The following is a 23712-nucleotide window of genomic DNA, read 5'->3' as shown; positions in this document are numbered from 1 at the left end:
TTACTCAATTACTCTTAGATGCCTTGTCAATAATAATGTACACCACTGTTCTGCATCTATGTCCCTTAAGTTACATTCATAATCAATGCATCATATTATAAAATATCTTTTAATTTGCATAGTCTGCGCAAGCTTTTCAGTTCCTAGGGGCAGTGAGTGGAAGAAGTTGGCCTTTATGGCCAGTCAGACGCTGGAATTTTGCAAATTAAAGGACGACTCTGTTCACGCTGAGCCATTCCATGCGATAATATCAGCCCTCAGCTCAGCATGGCCTCCTACACTCCTGATGAAATGACATCTACAGATCAAACCTCCTTGTTAGCATGAGTTGTGGGGCCTGTCTTGCACCGAGTGGCACAGGCCGAGCAGAGAAAAGGGAGGCGAATACGCTGTAGAGTGGAAAGATGTGAAAATATAAGTTAAGGACCCCCTGTTAGCCGCCAAAATCCATTGCTGATTGCTCAGCCCCCTGCAACCATTCCTGTTCTGGAAGATGCATCTGCTGACAAGCTTTGCTATATTCGAAAAGCACAACCACATTTTCAGAGTTTACAAAGGGCAGAGCCAACCCAGTTACACTGTTTTGATCAACTAGTGCAGACTATAGCAGATATTTTCATTTGTACGCGTCTGTTTTTTGGTTAGACATTTAAGACTTTGTCTTCCTTTTCTTGTTTCAACTTCTGATAACTATTTTAAAAAGTTTTCTATGCATTGAAAAGCTATATCTGCCCCAAAGAGTAAAAACCTCCAGGATGTCAAAATTGCAGAGGAAAAAGAAAAACCTGAAGGTTTTATATTTCCTGAAGGTAACCACTTAACCAGCCAAGCAGCCAAGAGTTGGAATCTGACCTTTGCTGGCAGGTGTGGAAACATGCATCTGGAGAACCCATCCATCCTAGCTGCAAAGACGAAGGCGATCAACAAAATGTGCAGAATTAAAGTAAATTGTCCTGTCGATTTTCTGTGAGTCTACTGCAATCTGACCTATATTTAAATAAGTTTAAAACACCAAAGTTATGCTTTAACACTGAAAGCCCTTTTGTATATTTTAGGTTCTTAATGAGCTTTAATTATTTCAGCCCTTTGTCAGAAAGCACTGTGCAGAATTAGTTTTTTCTGTTTTGTTCAATAGTTGTTCAGCTCTACTTTCAATGGCCATAATTTGTTAGTTAGCTAAGCAGTAGCAGTCAACTAATTAACAATATATTTGATTCTAGGTTATGGTACATATTAAAATTTATCTTTTTACTCTAAAGTATCTAATTAATCCCAGGAAAACACAATTCTTCATTTTTTAAGTACGCGTGTTAACAGAGAGAGTTGATCCTTCAGAGAAATTTCTGACAGATCATGAGACTGTTTTATTTGTGTACTCTTATCAGACACATTTTCTCTAGTGTGATTTTTTTTATGTCACTGTATGTCAAATTGCAAAGAAATTTGTAAAAGGCTTTTCCTTTACACAGATATCCTATCAAAGCAAGTTCCACATGTAGCTACAGCATTAAAATACACAAGAAAATACTTATTTTTACTACCAAATATTTCACAAATACAACTTTGAGCGTAATGAACAGAATTCTTAAGCTGTGTTTCCCCAAGTATTTCTGTCTGTTCCAACTAAAACATTATTCCAAATAGCTCAACAAAATGCTCAGACAAGGAGCTTTTGTGACTCCCACATGTGTAAATATTACCCTGCAACTCTGTTCTCCACCTCTTACCATGGAGTGAAGAGCTACCATCCTGTCAAATAGCTGTGCAGCCTCTGAATGAATTCCAGATGCTTAGAGCTGAGAAACTGGGGCAACGATCCTGAAACATTTCAGACAGTCGACACTTGTGCGGTGGAAGCCAGAATCAGAACTTTGATGTCAGCAGCTGACTGTATAGCTGACAGAGATACAAACCGTACCCTGTAAAAATAGGTACGCAAGCGGAAACATACTCTGGGTGCTCGGCTTTAGTCGCTCCAATGAGGCGAAGAACAAGTGCAGCATTAAACAGATTGTACTATTTAAACAGATTGACTCTACAATCAGTTTATGATCAACAAAGCCTAAAAACTGATAACATTCAGCTTATCACCAGCAGTATGCAAACCCATAAAGATTTTCTTTTCTTTTTTTTAATGAAAAACAACAGAAGTTAGAAATTATTTCAAAACTTTGACCTCCTTTAATGTGATTCACAGACAATCTGGCAACTGAACACGTTAGAGCTTTTACAAGCTACATGTAGAACAGAGAGGCATGAATCTGGCTGAGCATTTGAACAGCCTGAAACTGGCAAGTTATTGGAGCCTCTTGATTATGTAGAATAATTGAGTCTTATTTGATATAATGAACATGACAACTTGAATTTGCGCATTTGTCCCATTCAACTTGTGCAAAGGTTTCCCCATCTATCAGACAATGTCCGTTGTCTGGAACCCGCCTGTATTTTTGGATGTTCATTGGGGAATTGTTCCACGTTCAGACGTCGCTGCGTCACTATTTAAACGTCACTAAGACCCTGTTTGAAAAAGGGTCAGAGACTCCAAACAATAATGATTTCAGTGTTATCACAGAAAACCGAAGTCGGGGTTACAGTCTCCTCGCCGATGTACAAGCTAGGCTGGGCCATTTCAAGCACTGAAATATGTTCTGGTAAAAGCCATCTCTTTCTTGTAATGAGTGAATGCGTGAACCAACTGTGTTGCTGGAAAATTTTCTCTCTCTAAATCAAGCAGAAATGTCAAGGTCTTGGGTTAAAACATAGCGCTTAAAAAAAAACCCATTAGGTTGTGTCTGAATTCGTTCCATATCATGGCACAGACACCATCACGCTTCACTGCATACTTTCATTGATGCCTTGTGTCGTGATTGAGTTCATGTTTGGCTTTAGCACATTACGACACATTTGTCCACAAAGTTTTGGGAGATTTTAGATAGGATTCATCAGCTGATAGTTTGTCACCAGTCATGCTATGCATTTAATTTTTTTTTACTTTTTTTTTTTAACAACCCGAAGTGATTTGCACAACAATTAAAAAAAAAAAATCTTATTTAACCTCTCTGCAGCTTTTCACTTCAGGATCATCATACGCCTTATTTACAACAGATTTAAACTCAAAGAGGTCGACGGCAGAAATCGAATCCAAATTTGCGCCACGTTTTGAAGAATCTCTTGATGTTTTGTGTACTATAGGCGGAAAAAGCTATAAAATGTAATTATTGTGTCTATGCGTCAAAAATCTCGCATTGATTTTGAGAAGTTAGCTTCAGTTACAGAAGATAAGAAAAAGTACACAAACATACAAAACCGCAATACTTTGTAGTGTAGTAAATTATTTCAAGACTCAAACAAATACCTGATTGAATACAAGCAAAAAAAGAAAAACATTTGTCTCCAGATGTCTGAGTGGAAAAAAAGCCTCCTTATTCCCTTTATCAAATGAGCTGCAGATGAAATGAAGACTGCAGAGATTTCACCCAAATTAATTTCAAGCAATGTACCAGCAGGAGTCCCTGAACCCCCGCTGAGTGACATCCACGCTGCTCTATTTTGAAAGGTGTAGACCTCGATTATACATCATTTTATGCCACAACGCTCACGAGTAAAAGGCTTTAAGATATTAGAGTGAGAACATTTAGCAGCAACAATAGTTTATGAGAACAGGATGTGCATAAATAAGGTTTCCCACTTTGTCGTCTAATTGTTGAGTCATGAAGTATCAAAGTGTGCTATTTTTACCAAACGATTCAAAGACAGCTGTCAATGTTTTGTGATAAACAAGAGGATGAGTGTTCAGAGAGCAAACTCGGAAGTATGTTGAAGGAAATACTTCTACTTCTGTGAGGCAAGCAGGCATCTGTAACTCTGTGTATAAGCAGACTTTATTTCACAACATGAATGGATGAGCATGTCAGCTAAAGCACCATTTCACACGTTCATCTAATTCAGTAGTTCCGTTTTTACAAAAATGCACAATAATTTCAGTAGTTTTGTTACTAGATGTTATTAGTTCCTGAGACATAGTTGCGTATTTGAAGGAGGGGCGGGGGAACCTCATGTCTTTGTTGTATTTTTGAGTCACCAAACAGAGATTGTTTTTAGATCTAAGAATTAAGAAAAAGTTCATTAGTTCCCATGTTCATGGGAATGTTTCCCATGAACACAGCAAGCATGGATCACTGTGGTTTTCATGACTCATTTTAAGCTGTGCTGATACAATTCAACAACATTAAGTGCATCTAGCTTGTGTGTGTGTGGGGGTGTGCACATATGCAGAGAAACTGACTCATTTAGCCCTCCCTTAATGTGTAGTTTATAAGCTGCACTGGTTCTAGATGAGTTTTTACTTTGAGCTGTTGTGATGTCAATATCGTTAGTTTTCTTATACATATTTCAGAAGTATTTCTGTAAAAGCAAGAGGTTTAAATCTTGGGATCCCTAAAAAGTTATCGCACACCAAAATTTATTTGTGGAAATGCAGCCATCTTTTGATTTCATTTTCAACAGAAGCAATAGCCCTGTTACATTCCCTCAGCAGCTAGAAAACTCCAGTTATTGGTGAACCTATGGGGAAAGAGACAGAGGTAACCTGCAGGGAAACAAGCTACTACACTCCTTACTGGCCAAGAAGAGAAATCCTGAACATCAGAAACAGAAAGTTGCCACATGTCTTCTCTTCCCTTTTGGAGGATCTATTGATGTCTTTCTGGCCACAAGCCCACACACTCAGTCACAGAAACTTAAAGACACCACAGTAGCCATATCGTTTCTGGATTTTAATAATTGTTCTAATTGAAAGAAACTCTGCTATACCTTATAAAAAAGTAGTGTGTCAATATTTGTGCACACAATCTGTGGTTTCCAAAAGCTGAAAGATTTTTTAAGATACCTCTGCAGAAGTCATATTGATAAAGACTAGGCCACAGACCAAGAGATATTGAAGACAGATACTTCATTTCTCAGTAAATAGTTCCTTGTTTCCAGTTAGAATATTTATTTTATTGATACTTAAATATATTAAATACATTACATCTGCCAATAACCTGACTCTCCTTTGGTCAGCAACATGTTGAGGCAATTTACTGCACTGTTGCGATGCCTGTTTTACAAACTCACAATGAAAAACAGAGAATTCCCACTCAGTCTGGCATCACCCTCTGGAGAAAAGGAGGAGCTTTGGGTAAATAGGCAGCGCACTGCATGAGCAAAGGTTCAGGCACCCCAAAATGGCTGCCAAGGCAGGTTAAAATATTTCTCAAAGATGTATGAAAAAATCAATGCAACTTGTTTTTGATGAGGGAATAAGATTAGAACATGATATAAAGCTCAAAAAGTCAGTTTCACATTATACCCCACTCCAAATTAGGTACATAAGAAGGCAGATGTTGGCAACAAGAAAGTAATCCACAAAGATATCCAAGCAAGCAATTTATTCCACAACTTAAGTTATATACATGAAACAAAACGGAAATATTGAGCAGACTTAAGAAATCTATAAAATATTTATTATAAAGCATGTTTTGGGGGGTGAGGGTACCTGTAATAAGATTTGTGTGCACTCTCCACAATGTTGCTCAAAGTAGAGTTTTAACCCATTGTTACACATGAGCTGTTTTTTAAATCTCAAAGGTTCTGGGGATCCATTCCATGCAACCTGATCTTTTCTTCTTTCCATAGATTTCCAGCTGGATGCCATTCATATGGTTGAGTGAGCTACACTAGCAGTTTTAGTTTATTTCTTTAAAACTAATTAAATGTTTCTTTGGCTGCATGTGTAGGACTACTGCCCGGAAACACACCCGTCTACTTTGAAATTCTCATTTTGTTTAATGAATGCCCATATGCTTTATGATAACTCACATAAATGTAAATTTAGGCAGTTTGGGTTTGTGTGGGGGGGATGGTGTGAAGAAAATTCCTTTCTCCAGACATGATGTGCGCAAAGATATCAAAAATACTTCGGCCAAGTTCATTTGAGCTGATTATTTTCTGCCAGCTCGTCAAAATCTTCTGCACAAACTTTAAAAAGCTTCAGTATGTTTTTCTCTTCATGAGTGGAGAGTACAGACCAGTGAATGAGGATAAGATCTGTTATATTCAGATAATCTTTGTCGTTTTCACAGGAAAAACTGTGTCTGTTATTTTCAGGTCTTTAAGACCTTAGTGAGTTTTCCTCAGGGCTCCTGACCTGAGCTGATTTATGGTGAAATGATGTTATTTCTACCTCTGCATTATGGCTCCAATGGGACTTAATGAAACAGTCAAAAGTTTATAAAAGCAGCTCTCAGGCTGCTTTCTTGGATTCAACTCTTTTTGTTTGTTCATGCTTTCTTCCAGTACTACTCCACATTATTTCACATATCATATTTGGACTAATTATATATGTTATATCTTAAAGCGTTAGAATTACTTAGGCTGTTACAGACATCAGACGTGAATGTTGTATCAAGAAATATTAGAAAAGAGGTACTCAGAAAAATGTTGACAGGTTTAACACTTATCTTACCCACTAATTAAAGTGGGACAAGTGGAACATAGAAGATAAAAAGGAGGTGAAATATTGAAGGAAGAAGTGTTTAAGCACCAGATATCAACCATCTCAGATGAAGATGGATAGTTTTAACGGTGAAAGTTAGATGCGAGATGTACCATGATGTGAGCTGTTGGAGATAGTGAGTCTAAGGAAAATACCAGAGGCAGAGTAGATATCAAGAAATTTTATTAGGCGTTACCCTAAATAGACAAGTTGAGAAGTGAATGTGTCCGATACACGGGTCAGGCTGAGCTGTGGGGAGATAGTTTGGGCAGCAAGCCTGGAGTCATTGAAGACATGCTGAAGAAGGAAAGTGCAGGACTATACAGAAGGTTAAAGGATGAAGTAACGCTGGATATGTAGAGGATTGGTGTGACTTAATGTTAGGGAGAGAGTGAGATGAATTTATATGACAAGGTGAAGAAACTCTGAAAGTGCTGCTGGAGGAAGAAGTAAAAGCAACCCATCATGCTATTCCATCAAAGCAGAGATGACAATGTTTGAAATGCTATATTGTTTTTGATTTCTTTTTTTTGCATAATATTGATTACAAGAGTTATTCACTGGTACCAGCCCCTACTTTTACAACCTACTTCACCAGGGTTGCAAGCATCCACAGTCGATGTCAGAAGACTGTCAGTCATTCGAGCGGCTAGGCTCTAGTGGAAAAGGGCTGTAAAATTACCCCGGTGTGACTTAACATGGGTAGAAGAGAAAAACTTTTTGAATCACAAAACCTTGCACATTCAGACAGCTGTGCGGTCAAACATATCAAGCAGCACTCACTCTAGGAAGCGGGTGATATACTGACGGCTGCAGCGGGACCACCGGGGCAGGAAGGTGCCGTACAGGAGCTGTGGAGACATGACGAAAGGTCGTTTCCCAATGGGTTCACAGTCATTACCGTTGCCATCATGCTGAATCCCAAAGCTGCGACATAAAAGCAAATCCCACAAAAGGGGAAATTAATGTGAGTGGGCATGGCATGCAGTACATACATCAACATAAAGCTACTTTTGGCAACAAAGGAGACACGACTGTCTGTCTGTCTGCGAACTCTTTGGATTCTGCAGCTTTGAAGTCAATGTTTAATGTTCAACTCATTTACTGTGGGAGCAGCAGTATTGACTCAGACAGCCGCTGCAACAAATAAAGTCTGTGCAAACTGGTGATAAACACGAGCCTATTTGTTCTTCACTTTGTTAGCTGCAGCTCGCTTCTATCAAAAGACTTTCAAGAAAATAAAGGTTGCCGTCACATTACAGGTACGGCTGCGCTGTGCTCTTGAGGATAAAAGCGCAGCATCATAAATACTTCCTTCAGAATTAAGTTTAGCCTGGTGTATCTACGTTTTTTCTAAAGATGCTCCTTGAAAGGAAATTCTAAATATATGCGGAAAAGCCAACTCCTCTCGGCCTAGTGCATATGTTTCATAATCTTTAACAATTCTTACCAGTCTCACAAGATTAATTTATTTTCATTTAGGCACTTTATCACTTGGCGCACAGCTTGCTTTGATATTCAAACCTTTGTAGTGAATTACTACAGAGGAGAAACGAGGTAAATTTCCCTGCTTGCTCTGCTGCATGCACACTACAAAAAGTTTCCAATTCAGAGAGCAAAATTGTTTTATTAGTATTTAAGTGTAGCATGTAAACTAACATCTGTCACAGTTTAAAACTTGGCCCAACTGCAACAACTGTTGTAAGAAGGAGCCGAGATGCAAGGAAGCATCTGTGAGGTGAATAGGAAAGTGTTTAATGATTGTTGGAATCTAATTAGAAAGGCTGAGAAGAATATCATCACAACACATTGATTAGATGCTTCACTTAATTCAAACTTCAATTTCTGCATTTTCGCTGCCACAGCCCTTGATTCAGAGGTCAATACTAAGAGTCTGAGGCAGTTTCTAATGTACTTAGAAAGCCAAAAGCTTTGAACGATTGAGCGTTGCACAGGTTCACTGGTGGAAAAGGTCAATGTTTCATTGCAGTTATTTGAGAAAGACTGACCCCTAAATTTGGTGTAACTTTAAGAATGCTCAAAGACATTTCCTTTTAGGGTTTGTTGCCATGTTCCAGATGTTTTATTTATATAAATACCACTAGATAATATCTTAAAGTTTGTAGCATTATGTATTTTCCAGGCAAATAGTGTCATTTTATAGCACAATTAAGTACCTATGTTACCTTTAGTCATTTTAAGAATTCCGTATGTATCAAACATAACTTAAAATGTTTGTTTCGCACCACTAGGTGTTTGCTAATCGCTGCTGTTGCTGATCTAGAGAAGCTGTGCAGAGGAGGCATAGGGGAAGGGTGCTCTGTCAGGCAGAAAGTACATTTTGGGTAAATAGGCAGTGCTTGATACGTCTGAATGGCTCCTATGGGCTCAAGGACTCCTTAAACATTCATAAAAGAATCAAAGCAACACTAGATATGTCTTTGATGAGGGGATAACGTTATTTATAACATGATATAAAGCTAAGGAAAGTTAACGTTACGTAATACCCCCTGCTTAATCTTTTGATTTGAAAAGATAGAAAACAACAAACTAAATAGCAGACAACAATGCAGACAATATGCCACAACTTTACAGGAAATGCACCTTCCCCTGAAAGTCTTGTTGGAAGCAACACTGACTTGCAAACTCATTTCTATTTTCGTTTGGCACTTTGGCAATTTACTTAGCTCACGTTTTCAAAAAAGCAGCTAGTTAAATGAGATGGTGGTAATGTAACAGGAAAAATGTGGAGGTTATTAATTTCAAAGTGAATGGGCATAACAGCTTTTTCAAGCTCTCACTTCTTTCTACTCTGATGAAAACAGCACACATAATAAAACATCTCATTTCACACACAAATACAGCTGACATGTCAGCTATATTTTTTAATCCGACTTTCTTTACAGTGTAAATAAATGTCTGTTTTTATAATACCCCATCAGACTGTCTAATTATAATAAAATAAATGTAAAATACATATGAACAAGACTGGCCCCACTGAGATTTCAGCTGTAAAATATAATACGACAAGCAGAAGAAGAAAGGAGAAGGGTAGCCAAGAGGCAAACAGATGTTAACAAGTTGACAGTGTAGCACAATTACATTGTCTTTTGAAGTACCATCATAACTAATGAAAACACTCTTCACATTTGTTAATGTTAATGGCAAATATCTGTAGATTCAGGAAAATGAATATCAATAAATACAAACGTTGCTGGTTATTCAATGTAGTTGGCAGGACATTTTTCAGAAACCAGAACAGAGCTGCAATTAGGGAGATGGAGTGTGGTTAGGGCGGATGTAAAAAACATGAACAGCAGTCACTGCTGAGAGTGTTAGGCACATCCACACACTGCCAGGTTTTTAATGTTGTAATAAGCCTAATTTATTCCACACTGTCAAAAACAGGGTTTTGCAAAAGGTCCGCTAGTTTGACAAATCCTGTTTGTGAAAGGAAATGGATTAATTAAGTTAATTAATTACGGTCACAGAGATAAACAATATAATTCACTTGGTTTGTCTTGTCATATTAAATCACGCTTCAACACACACATTGAATCACATATTGGCTTACTCTCAAATTTTTGAATTGATTTGCATCTCGACAGAGTGGATCATCTGATACTACAGACATATTTTATTCCATCTCTGGATATAAAATGAAAGATTACTGCCGATGTCTCAGGATACATTTCACACACAAAGAGTTTTTTTTTTTTTTTTAAACAAGATGCCATACAACGTGTCTGACTAGATTTTTCTCCCACCAGCTGTTGCTGAGCATGGCTAGTCACCTGGCTAAAAGACAGTTATTACATGTTTCTCTTGGTCTCAATAAAGACATTTTCAGATGCTGGGAAATCTTTCTGCTTGCTAAAAACACAAAAAACTAAAAACACTCTTAATTAGAATAATGCGGTTTTAAATGCTGGCAAGTTAAGAGCAGAATATCTGTACCACTGTAGAATCCAGGCTGGCTACAGCAGCAGAGAGCCTGTCAACGCATTCAACTAATATCAGATTAATTCTTCTAGTGTTGAACTAGAAGAGCATGACTCTAGTGTCGAGTCATGATGAGTCTATATAAAAATAAACATAAAATGTCATGCCGATAACGTTGTTATAATAAGTAGTGGGTTGGATTTTTCTTTGCTTCAGGAAAATAATTCTATACGTTTCAAGTAAGATCAATGAAATTGAAAACACTGATATAAGAAAACAAAAGTATTTCTATTTAAAACCATCTACAATATTTTTAAATAACCCATATATATATATATATATATATATATATATATATATATATATATATATATATATATATATACAGCCCTGTAAAATGAACACTCAAAAAGATTCACTTTTTTCAACCTTTTCAGACGTCTTTATTAGGGATTCATATAAAGGATGTTTTAATAAAGCATTTATATTCTGTCAGAATCAAGATTTGTTTCTTCTTGATATTTTTAGTTTGAGGTGAAGTAATAAACATTTTCCATATAAACACAGTTGTCAGCTACCTCATCAACCTTCCTCTTATGAAGTGTATGAATCAGATAGTATTGGTACACGAAAGTTTTTACATTTAGTAAAAACTTTTGTTTTTACTAAACTTTTGTTTTTACTAAAAACAAAAGTTTTTTGTACACATCAACAGGTAGCAGGTGTCATAATGTTTTAAGTAACCATAGACAACCCAAAGGGGAAATGAGAATCTAAGCTGAACCGATTGTAGCTCAGTGTGTTTACCTTTTTCTTTGCAAGAAAGCTTCTTGTACAGTCACACTTTCAACCTCTGAATAACAGTCTTTGACTGTGAGCCCACTACAGAATTAATTAATACATTTTCTCTTTTTAGAAAGACCCAGCATTCATAATGGGCTTCTGTCAATCCAAGACTTGGTAACACATTTGACGAACACCCCCAAGATACAAGCAGAACTAACCGCGCGGTTGGAGCGGAAAACAAAGGCTCCTTCTTAACATATAATCAAGGGTAAAGTGCTGAAGGTGACTTTGAGTAAAGTTTATAGCGGCAATCCAACCACAGCAGGACTTTTGCACAACTAAAGTCCTGCTGGAAGGAAGGCGAAGTGGAAGGAAAAGTTATCCACCACAAGCTGTTTGAGTGACTGAAGGTCATTTCATTGTAAAGACGATGCAAAAAGACAGACTCATGAAGTGCAGCCAACGTTTTATTTAATTAAGGTTTCATATAACCAATTAAATTTGTTTAAATCAACATTCAGTTGAGCAGATAATTGGTTCTTAATTCATACTTTACCAGTTTGCGCATACTCACTGCATAATTAAATTAAACTGAATGATTTATGAAATGAAAAGTATTCAGGTAAACAATGTTGAAATCAAGTCTGCTGTTGTCATTGGGTTCTTTCTCCTTTAAGTGGAGGATTGGTGTTTTTTTAAAGCTAAAATCTGGTTTTAGTTGCTTCAGGAGTAAAAAAAAACAACAAAAAAAACAATCTGAATTAATGTCATAAAATCTAATGAACCAACAAGGAAGATACTCAGTGAAATAAAGTGGAATACATGGAAATGAAATAAGCAAGCCCTCAACGGTAATGGCTTAATTTAAGAGAATATTGAGAAAATTTGGTGTCACAGCAAGTTCATGTGGAAATGCAAAAAAAACCCATTATCATGATAATGGATGTGGACGAAGCAAAATTACAACCCCCCTGAGCAACCGCACTCTGCAAATAAAGTCGGGCTTCGTTTTCTGAATAGCTAAATGCCTATTTGTGGCGGAACAAGAAAAGTAAACTCCACAGGAAAAGCAAAAAGGCAGGTGAAAGCAATTCTTAGACCAAATCATTTAGACAAATAGCCATTTAAATGTAGGCTGAGTTATTCCGCAAAGAAAATTGTTTATTGCAAGAATGATAGTGCACAACAAAAACCTTACTTGTGTCCCAGCTCGTGTGCCACAGTGAAGGCCATGGGGAGGCCCGTGTCTTCACTAATGCTGCAGCTGCGATGAGGCTGACACATTCCCGCCACATGAGACAGTCCCAGAGTCTCACATGGCATGTTGATGGCTGCACATATGTCCTTCCTTTGAGAAGCAGAGAGCGAGGGTTAGTCATCCGCCTCTTCACCCGCCAGCTGAGCCGATTTATTCATTCAGCGATTACATGCCACGTGATATTTTTATGTCATTCAGCGTCCAGATGAAAACAACATAATATGTCAATTTAAAACGAAAAGAAATGAATGCTGCTGTTGCCAAAATACATTTTTCAGCATGCAGAAACGGTGACTCAGTCAGGGCAGAGACCAGGGCATCGAAAGATTTACCGCATCGACCTGGAAGTGAGCGAGGACAGAGGTGGCATCTCGGGTGATGTGAACATTGGGTGGGGGTGGGGGAGAAGTTAAGCGTGAACGACATTATCTTAGAGCTGAAGAAGGAGATGAAAGTAGGACATCAAAAGGAAAAGACCCAGAGAGGTAAGATCTGATTTATTTTTTGCTAAACTTTGATCTTTCTACAAACTTTCCCAACTTTCTCATTCAATAGGTTTGCTACCTTTGAGTTAAAAATCCAGTAATTGGCATCCTCTCCAGTTTTCTTGTTGCTTTGTTTCTCTCTCGCACACAAACCAACCTTGCTTTCTGAATCGTCTCCCCCCTGTAAGACATTGGCTCATAATTTTGTTTTCAATCCAACTAAATTCTATTTTTAATGCAGAGCCCCAGAATAAGCTGGTGAGCAACTTTTGTCATGCCGTTTCTGACTTTGTAATCATTTTCTCTTGTGACATCAGTAGCAAGGACAATAAATTAATCTAATGGATTTGGACATTTTAATATCAAGGATGATTCTGGTTCTAACCTGTAATTTTGAATACCTTCAGCTACAGCAAGAAGCTGAGTCACTACAGAGTTTTTATTACTGCTCAGAAGTTTACATTCAGTCACTATGGACACAAAAATCATTAATTTAGGGCTTTGCAATGTGATTAAAGACTTTGTTAAAGGGTGTAATAATTATACAACTTAAATTTTCCTTAAAGACAAATTTAGGTGCACAATTTTGAATTTGTTCTCGATTTTCTCCAATTCACACAAGGGCATATTTATACAAAAAAGGCTCAAATTTGTGAAGTCATGTTCAATATATTTGAATATTACTAAAAAGTTAAGTTATTGCAATAGTTCAATTAACTAAGTGAGGCACAAAGCAAATTACAGTTTTCAAGCCTTTCTGTTAATTTACAGGTAATGAAAATCCGACATTTAACAGAATGGTAGCCATACAAATAAAAAACATTTTAAGTACAAAAATGTGGTCTTAATGAAAAATTTAATACCTGCTCCAAGGTTACTATTTTGACTTTTAATTTAACAAACAAGCCTCATTGGAAAGCACATTTTTATTTACTGAATGTCTTGTCAAGTTCAACTCAAGTTTATATGTATAGCAAATTTCAGCTACCAGGCAATTCAAAGTGCTTTAATTGGCTCCTCTAAAATCTGAGTAACTTTTACTCCACACGTTGTTTCATCAGGAAGCTTTTCAAATAATTCTGGGTGAATAGATTGGTCGGCTCCTGGCACAGATCTGGCTATGAAACATCTCAAAGTTGAACATAGTTTGACTTTTTTGAAGCCCATTGTAGAATATGCAACATGGGATCCAACATTTTGATTTGTGTTTGGGTTCATAGTCCCGTTTGACTGTCTTGATGTTTCAGCAATTTGACCTAAACTGTTACTGCTGGTTGAAGAGAATTGGTTGGGATGTTAAAACAATCCAGGAATGATCAAAGTTGAATCAGCAACTTCCTGAACAACAGAAACCATCCACTGTACAGAGAGTTCATCACCAGCACGGACAAAGACGATTCTAGAAAGCTATGCGAGAAGCCCATTGCCCCAAAAACCACACATTCAGTCAGCTTCAAAATGCCCAAGTGTCCATATCACCAAATCAAACAAGACCAGAGATGAGCAATTTGCCCACAATGACAAGAAAAATGTTTGGATGAGACGAGGCAAGACCAAACCAAACCGGAAAATACTCAGCCAATTGTAAAACAGTTGGTTGACAAGGTGTTTGTAAAATGTAACTGGAACCTGAAAATATTTTAACACCTTAAAATGACCCCCAAATTAATGACAAGATGGTTAAAACAAGAGACACTGCATCAGGACAAGGAGATCCCAAATTTAATCCAATTGAAAACTAATGGACTGTGTTGAAAACTCTTTAAAGGCTGGAAACAATACTTAAAAGAGGGTTGGTTAAATATTCAGCAGTCAATGATGACCGAAGCTTGTTAATGGCCGCCTAAATTGTGTGACATCTCTGTAATTTACAAATGGATTGTCCTCAGTTATGGTATAAATATTGTACATTTGAGCTTGAAAGTGTATATTTTGACCAGATGTCTTAGTGAATGACAGATAATCCACTACAAACTTTGCAAGCTAATTTGAGATCATATTTTTATGCTACGCCAGAGGAAAGAACTGCTGAAGGCATCAGTAAAACCTAAAATCTATACAAATATATTTCTACTCATCTCTGAATTGCATTCAGAGATAGCTGTTCAAAGGAAAATTGTTAGGTTAAATAGGGTTTTATAGAATTTCTTTCCTGTACTTTTATAATCTCAAAAGTCTATAAGAGACACTTAGCCTTTGTTATGGCTAAGTGTTCATTTACAAGTCTGACTTTCTACTCCATATGTTCTGCAGTAGTCAATACAGAATCTAATTACTGTGGAAATCTCAGTGGCAACATCTTAGATAACCATCCAGCAGAGGCAGTCTGTTCTTTGAAACGTTAATGAGGACGCTGTTTCTATAAGTCGGGCAGAGACACGTTTTTCCCTTTCCTTTGGCTTGGGCAGTGACCCCTGAAAAGAGCTGTGTGTGTTTCTCAACCATAATGTGAATATTGCTCGCATGTAATGTCTGAGATTGTATAGTGATAGGTAAAAATAGTCAAGGAGAGCGGCGAACCTAAGAAGAAATTAATCTGAACAGAAGATTATCATTTGCATCCCTGTAGTTTCAGACAGATGGTTTAACTTTTGAAGTCAGCCTTAATGACAAATGTTAGTTGTTCATATATAACCACATTTAATTTTAATGCCAAATTATTGCTCTACTTCAAGAGATGTAGTAAACATAATTTACAATTTTTCATCTCAGTTTTTGAAGGATCATATCAAAACATAAGATATTACATAAAACGGCTCTAAACGGAGGGAAGAGATGTAGAGAACTACAGACATGCCAAATCACTCAGTTCCTACAGAGGAGGGCAGAGCTTTCAGTTAGAACTACAGAGACACCACCTTGGCAGAGCACTTACTACAGACAAGTATATATGTTTTATAACCACCAATAACTCTACATATATATATACTGTATATATATATTCACTTTTCTGCAAAATTCACCAACTGCACAATTCTTGTTAAGTAGTAAGTGGTGTAAGATAAGTAGTATTTCAAAAGAGCAGAAGAAATTGGTTTTTTAGCAATAATATTTGTTGTTATTCTGTTGCTAATAGATTTGCGTGTTTTCTGGTAACCAAGTGCCACAAAGTAAACATCTAACTTTTACTCTTGCAAAATTTACCAATTGTAAATTTCTCGTGTCTAAGCAGAGAAACAATATTTCAAAAGAGCTTATGTTTTATAAACAATAATTAATTTGATTTTAAGAGTATAGGGTATAGAGAGTATAAATCAGATTTTTACTTTTGTGATGAATATATTAAATGTTATATATATATATATATATATATATATATATATATATATATACATATATTACATTTTACCACAAGGCTTGACAAATTTATGAAAAAGTGCATTTCCCGGTTTATAGTGATGTTCAATATCAAATAATGAAATGAAATATTTCCCTACATGTTCAGCCTTTATTGGTATTCCTATGCTTTTAAATGTTTACAAACCTTGGAATTAATAATTAAAAAATCTCAACATCACATCGGCCTTGAAAAGTGAATATCTGTCACTTCAGGCAAAGTCTGAAAGATGCATTTATGCATTAAATCAGGTTTATAGGGCTGAAGGCAAATTAATCAGATCTAAGAAATTCTGATGATTTCACTCACTGAAAACAATGCTTTATAATTTAGTCAACCTCAAATATGTGCAGAATGCATTCTGGAAAGAGAGAGAGGGGGAAAAGGGCATCTGCTTTGTTCTTTTAATTGCTCTGCACACTCAGAATGCAGCAAAGAATTCAAGAAATCCAGCGAATGCAACACTAATGAGTTGGGTCTATTAATCAAAAGGAGTCATGAAGAACATCTTTTAAAGTCATGTATTCAACATATATGTAGATAGCAGCGTTTTACTTGTGTCCGCTCGAGGGCGAGAATAAAAGTTACTCTTAAACACTTTATTAACTGGGACAACCCAGATCTGATTGCTGTTTTCTCAACCATTAATAATTTACCGCAGACTGGGACCTTGGCAAATGTCTGAAGTTGGCCGGGCAAAATGACCGCTGACACACTCCCACAATAATATCACATTACAGATCAGCCATAATTAAACATAAAGAACTCCCTTCAGATCTCGAAGCATGGCAGGCTCCCCGCTGTCCTACATAGGATGACAGCAAACTGATTTTATCCATGAATGAGCTGAATAAAATCTCTTGACAAAAGGTCAATATAAGAAGCCTTTCAGTCTTACGCAGGTCTTCAATAACAAAACAAGTCTTCTAAAATATAGAAAAAGGAATGATTAGTAAAAACTTCTAAGCACTAGTAGAAGATACAGCACAGCAATATTCACACCTATTAAACATTAAACATAATTTCTTCCATCTTACAGCCATAAAACTAATTTTATTTTATAGGAAGGAAGGTGAATTTAAAAAAAATAATAAAATGTATGGTATGGATTTGTATACAGCCCCTTGACTCTTGTATCCCTGAATAAAATACAACTATGTTCAGATGTGAACTATCATGAAATACCCCAATAGTATGAAATGTAATCTACATGTAATACAGTTCTGTAAATTATTCAGAGGTTTGACTAAATCAATTCTAAACTATCAGGAGGCTCAAGGACAAAGTTGTGGCAAGTTTAAAGCAGGATTAGAAAATAAACAACTATCACTGTCTAAACCAACATCAAAAAACTGAAATTGTATGGCAACTAAGAGCCTCCCTCAAAACCAACTGGCCTGCACTGAAAAGGGACTTTAAAAGGCTACTAAGCACTTATTAATTCGATATTAATAAGAAATATTGACCTAAAATCAGTTTTGCCTTACTTTAATTACAATAAGATATTTGCAGTAGAAACTAGAAATACTAGATAAGATTTTGCGTTTTTTTACACCGCATCAGAGAGAGAAGAACTAAGAGACCCTCGGCAACTCATTAAGAGCCGCAAACATTCACAACTCAGGTGGGAGAATCAGAAGAAGGTGCACAAAATTGAATTTTAAGGTCTACAAAGGTTTTAACACTTCTCAGAAATTAAAATAAGAGACGCCCACTACGGCTTTTTGTGACCATGACCACCACGACCCGAGCGGCTCGCAGGAGTAAGCTGGTGTATTTTATGCTGGTGGTTTTCATAAAGAAGTGATCAACAAAGCAATCATTCATACTCAGAGGTGAGCAGTTACTCAGTACATGCATTAACCTTTTTACAAAATGAATGTTCACTCTTAAATAATTTCTTGGGTAACTAGTTTTTACTTTTACTTGTGTAAAAATATGTTGAAGCAGTGCCACTCTATTGGCTACTCTACCCAGAAGTCATAGGACGATGGATGGAGGTTAATGCAGGAAAGCACTGAAAGAAAACCCATTATAGGTAAAAAAAAACCCCACTTAAGACTGGGTCCTTTAAGCAGGACGACAACCATAAACAGTCAACCTTGGCTACAAGAGGACAGTTTACATCAAAGTTCATTAAGTGGATTGGAATGGCTAAAAGTCCTAAATCCAAATGAGGATCTGTGGCAAGTATGAAAAGGAGGTTTGAAGACATCCAATCTGACTGAGTTCAATGTGTTTAGTTAATAAAAATGGATTAATGATTTTCTCTTTAGAAAAGTTTGTAGAGACATGCCGCAAAAGATCTGATGCCGTTTGCCTGAAAAGACATTTTAATAAAGTATCGACTTAGGAAGGCTGAAAACAAATCCACATCTCCATTTTATTGTAAGGAAAATAAAAAGAATTAAAAAAAATACTTTTCATCACTACATTTCAAAATCAATAACTACTTTCTGTTGGTCTATCAGATAAAAATCACCAAAAACAAATTGAAGTTTGGGGTTTTAATGTGACTAAATGTGGAAAAATTTCAAAGGGAATGAATGTTTTTGCAAGCTAGTTCATCTCTAGAAATACAGTTATGGGCACATTTTCTGTTGATGCTACAAAAGACATACTTCTCTGCAAAGTCTTATTACAACCTGCAGCGACACTCAAACCGACAGTGAAGTTATGGTCAAAATCTTTCCTCTAAAGTTGGCACAACACACCCGGCGGCTGACCTCAAGTATCTCCTTATATTGTATGTTGTTTTATGTATGATGCCCAGCAGAAGGTAAAGCAGAGCTCACTGCTTTCATGACTGCAGACATACTGTACTAAAGCAAAGCCAGCAAAAAAAAAAAAAAAGAAAGCAAGACATGGTTTCGCCTTGTGATTTACAATATATTTTAGAGAGAATGAGTTCTCTGGGAATTACCTGGTGAGCAGAACAGCTACGTCATGGTGCAGCGGGTGTTCGTCTCCTTTCATGTTGAGTTTCTTCTGCCACTTACAGAAGCTGTTCAAGCTGTTGTCGGCATGGTGTGTAATCTTTAGGTCATCCTTTTAGGCATCCATCATAAGTACAACAGAAAAAAAAAAAAAAAAGAGAGAACAAAATGTAAACATTCCTAAAACGATTCCAGTTCAACTAAACTACACCATCAGTTCTTTGGTTAATCTGATACTTTAACAGAAACCTTTTTAAATTACGCATCATGGCAACTACTGATGTTAGAGTGTTAAATGTTCCAAACAGCATAGAAAGATTAAATGACAGAACGCACTCGCTATCCACACAGAAAAGCCAGAAGACATAGTCATGGTTAATTCAGTCAAATTAAGCAGCGGCATACAATTAACTTTATCTGCAAAGGAAAAATGTTTATCCACATCATTTTAATTGACACTATAAACTCTCGAACGTCTGAGGCACAAACTCACTCTAATTAACACATCCGTGCAGATGCTTGTTGTGCATACATTTTTCATTAAATTATTTCTTTTTCATGGCATCAAACACTGACAAAAAAGAATTGGAGCTCAGACAGGTTTATGTTCAAACACATGGCTCTAATTAAAAAGGTCCTGATATCTCACACTTCTATCAGAACACCGTAAAAGAAAACGAGAAAAAGAAAGTTGAAGGGAAGATGCATCTTCTGCATCAGATGGGATTAGATGAGATAAATGCATCTCTCAGATGAGGACATTTATGTGCAGCTGCAGCCAATTAGAAATATTTATTAGTGATATGCTGGAGGCAAAATCACACCGCCAAAGTTAAGATAAGCATTTATTTTATACTTTAGTTAGTTATGTAGTTTAATCAAGTGAAAATTGAATGATAAATCCACAAGTGCTATTAAAATAAATCAAAACAAGTCAAAAGTAGCCTGAAGCAGGCACTGAATGTCTAGACCGCAGAGTAAAAATGCATAACTTTTTGTGGGCCAACATTTTTTAATTATCCATTTTTATTAAATTTTTGCTTTGTTATATTATACATAAAGGCATAAAATAGTCAAATTCTCTGCGAATCTGAAATTGGGGTTTTATTGGTTGTGAGGCGGAATCATCACAGTTATTAGAAATAAACATTTGAAATATATCAACATGTTTGCAGTAAATCTAAACAGCAGCGTATTTAACTTTTAAAATTTTAATAACTAAAACGATTTCCCTTTTCCAAAGATCTTGTGATTTATTTTGGCATGTGTATTTAGTGTTTCATGGTGGCCTGGTTATGTGCAGACGTGTATAATGAAGAAATCATTTGGAGAAAAATGTGTCTGACAGCAAGATGTGAACTAAACAAGTGGGAAGCTTCTCCATAAATTAAAAAAAATAATAAACAAAAAAAAAAAAAGCCTGGAAAAGCTGTGACGCTTTCCTCACCCTACTACGAGGTAAAGCGTCCAATCCAGATCATTATCTAAAGTCACTTGCTTCAGTAAAGATTAATGTTGATAAGTCAATGCTATCAAAGTTATTGCGCCATAAAGGGACCCATCCCAGAAAAAAAAAATACTGCTGACGAAAGACAAAATGTTTCTTGGCAAATTTGAATTGAACTTTTGTTTTTCCCAAGAATCCAGGAAAGATTTTCTGTGGAATTATGAGATAAAAAATAAACTTTCAGGTCTGGTTACATCAGCTGTAAACTACCACAGTACAAAGAAAACAAACATGTTGAAAGTCAATGTCTGAATGACTCAAGATCTAAAAATGACCTACACTGTGTTATAAATTATTATGCAAGTGATATTTTCTCAGATTTTCTTAAATGCAAATGATGGTCAGTATAATTTTCAAGTCATGAACTATTACAGTATAAATCAAATTTTACTGAACAAAGCTCCCCATGAGAACAGTATTTTTTTTTTCAAAAATAAAAAACTCAAAATGCAAAATGTTCCAAATTATTATGCACAGCAGATTTTCCAAACATTTTATGGATTATAAAGAACTGCAAACTTGTGAGCTCTGGTTAGGGGTGGCTGAATAGTAGGTTCATGCCTCTGGAGGATCCTCCACCTTGAGGTTCCAGAGGCTCCAGCAGCTTTAAATAACTGTTTGCTGCTTTATAAGGACATTTTAACAGCTGCTCTCTTAATCCGATGAATGTGTCTAACAGAAACCTTCCTCATTCTGCCATCTTTGTTCTGAATCAGCCACAAATCTCTTCACAGTACGATAACAACGCTTCAGTTTTCGTTAAATATCTAATGTTTTCATATGGCACTACACTATCTGATGATTTTCGTCAGCAGAGATTCTTTCTCTTTCCTATATTGCTTGAAACCTGTGGCCTGCTTAATAATGTGGAACATCCTTCTTCAGTAGATTTCCTTTAATTGAGCTCACCAGACAAACTAATCAACCCAGCTCTCTGAAATTAATTATAATGATTCAAAGAGCCCTGACACACAATACCATCTATAAATTTAATAGCACAACAAAAAAATTAATTTGTATGACACTTAAATTCAATTTGCATTATCATTAGGAACAAGGTGTAAATTAACTCTGGAGTAGCCTAGTTAAAGTCTAGATTTAAATGTGAATGAGGAAGATTACATTTCACACAGCATCAGGTGAATTTCGGTAGCCTGTCTCTTAAAGCTGCAGAAGGTAACTTTCATAAATACATTTTTCCACAGATGATCTGTCAGGGTGTAGTTACAGTTTTATCAAAAATGTGGAAACCTTCTGCAGCTTTAATAATATCATTACATTTTAAAAACTGTCTTTGTATTCACAAAAGTTCTCTGTTTGATAAATTAATAACTGATGATCAGAAACATGTCGGTTTGACAAAAACACAAAACAACTAAACCTGTGAGGAAGCAAACACTTTTTCACAAAACTGCACATTCATGTCTACGCAAAGAGATAAAAAACAAATTTATGGTTTCAATAATCTTAAACATTAAAAATAGATTAGGAATTTAAGGAACAGTCAAATGGGGCAGTCCTATGTTTTCTATGCTGGCTTTTTAAACAAGCGATGCCATGAGGTTAACAAATAAACTGAATTTAACTCAAAGGCTCTGAAATCCAGGCTGTGACCTGCAGTGATTATTTTTAATTAACTATTCCACACTGCAATCAGTGTTGCCTTGTAGAAATACATTTAACCTTGTGCAATCTTACCACCACCTCCTCAACACACAACCAGGGCTTACCTCATCCTGCTCCAGAAGGATGAGACGAACAACCACAACGTTGATTGCATTCCCAATACTCGCATCTCTGAAGAGACCCGCCACCTAAAAAAGAAGACGAAAAAAAAAGAACCACATGATTTCCTTCTACTACGACACTTGCAGTGTTGTCCAACCATCAAAACTTGGTTTATCCTACAGAAGGTCACATGCATTATTCCTCAAATTAAACCCCAAGGACACACACACACACCCACACACACACACGCCTTCAGCATGTCACAGAGAGAGAGAGACAGAAAGATCTACAAAGAAAAATGAAAGACAAAGTAAGCTTCATGCTGCTAGGCTTCCTGCTGATCAACAGGACATGTCAAACACGCTGCATGTACGAATGTGTTTACTGCATATAAAGTGTAACTTGTTTTGCTACATACAGTACAACCTTAAAGTACCGACAGCACGTCACTTTTTCTATATTTTGTTGTTTTACAGCCTTGATTTGATTTATTCATTCATTTCAGACAGGTTTTTAAAATCAAGAAAACAAGCAATCTAAAAACAAGCCTATCCCAAATTGCTTAAAATGAATCAGTTTCGTACCCCATCATGGCACAGTGGATAAATGACTGGCATTTTTTAGAAATAGAACAGAATACTGTCTCAATCATTTGACATCTAACTTTCAAAGTTAACACAAAGAGGCAGTGTAAACCCTGCACAAGTCGCCAGTCCATCACAGTTCACAGCGTGAAAAATAAAGACATGCACACATACACACTCAATTTAAAGTGACTAATTATTTAACCTCAAGTTGTTGTTTTCTTTATTACTGTGGGAGCAAGACTGATTACCTGCATAAAACCAACACATGCATGGGGAGAATATTCAAACTCCATTCAGAGAGACACCAGGCCAGGATATGGACCCAGAAACTAAACGCTGCAACTTTGCCCTTCCAAAGCCAGCCAGTGGATAACACCACAGAAAAGTACTGCCTTCCTACGGCATCCAGTTCACTCTATACATATTCTAATCTCATTCTCTCTGTTTTTATCCGTCATATATTTAATGAAATAATCTGAATTATTCAGAGGATTCCATTTTGTTGGGAAATTAAAAGGAAAAGCAGGAGAGGTTTGGCATGATGCGCGTTGATTTGTTTTTTTCCTCTAAATATTAATACACCAAGTCCTCATACCTTTCGCTGTCGGATC

The 23712-nt window shown here is 36.5% G+C and overlaps 1 protein-coding gene across 1 annotated transcript in view; it reads right to left on the bottom strand.

Moving 5' to 3' along the window:
• LOC102223830 (A disintegrin and metalloproteinase with thrombospondin motifs 7-like) overlaps positions 1-23712 on the bottom strand; it is a 146062-nt gene that overhangs the window by 79094 nt on the left and 43256 nt on the right. The window contains exons 5-8 of the mRNA XM_023332084.1: positions 22517-22600; positions 19267-19391; positions 12462-12611; positions 7319-7462 (exon numbers count right to left, since the gene is read on the bottom strand). Coding sequence (XP_023187852.1) covers positions 7319-7462; positions 12462-12611; positions 19267-19391; positions 22517-22600 — 503 coding nt within the window. The remainder of the gene's footprint in view (positions 1-7318; positions 7463-12461; positions 12612-19266; positions 19392-22516; positions 22601-23712) is intronic.

The sequence above is a fragment of the Xiphophorus maculatus genome, chromosome 4 (genome assembly GCF_002775205.1).
Source record: "Xiphophorus maculatus strain JP 163 A chromosome 4, X_maculatus-5.0-male, whole genome shotgun sequence".
Classification (NCBI taxonomy): Eukaryota; Metazoa; Chordata; class Actinopteri; order Cyprinodontiformes; family Poeciliidae; genus Xiphophorus; species Xiphophorus maculatus.
Note: the sequence above shows the minus strand (reverse complement) of the source record. Positions and strands in the feature narration are given on the sequence as shown.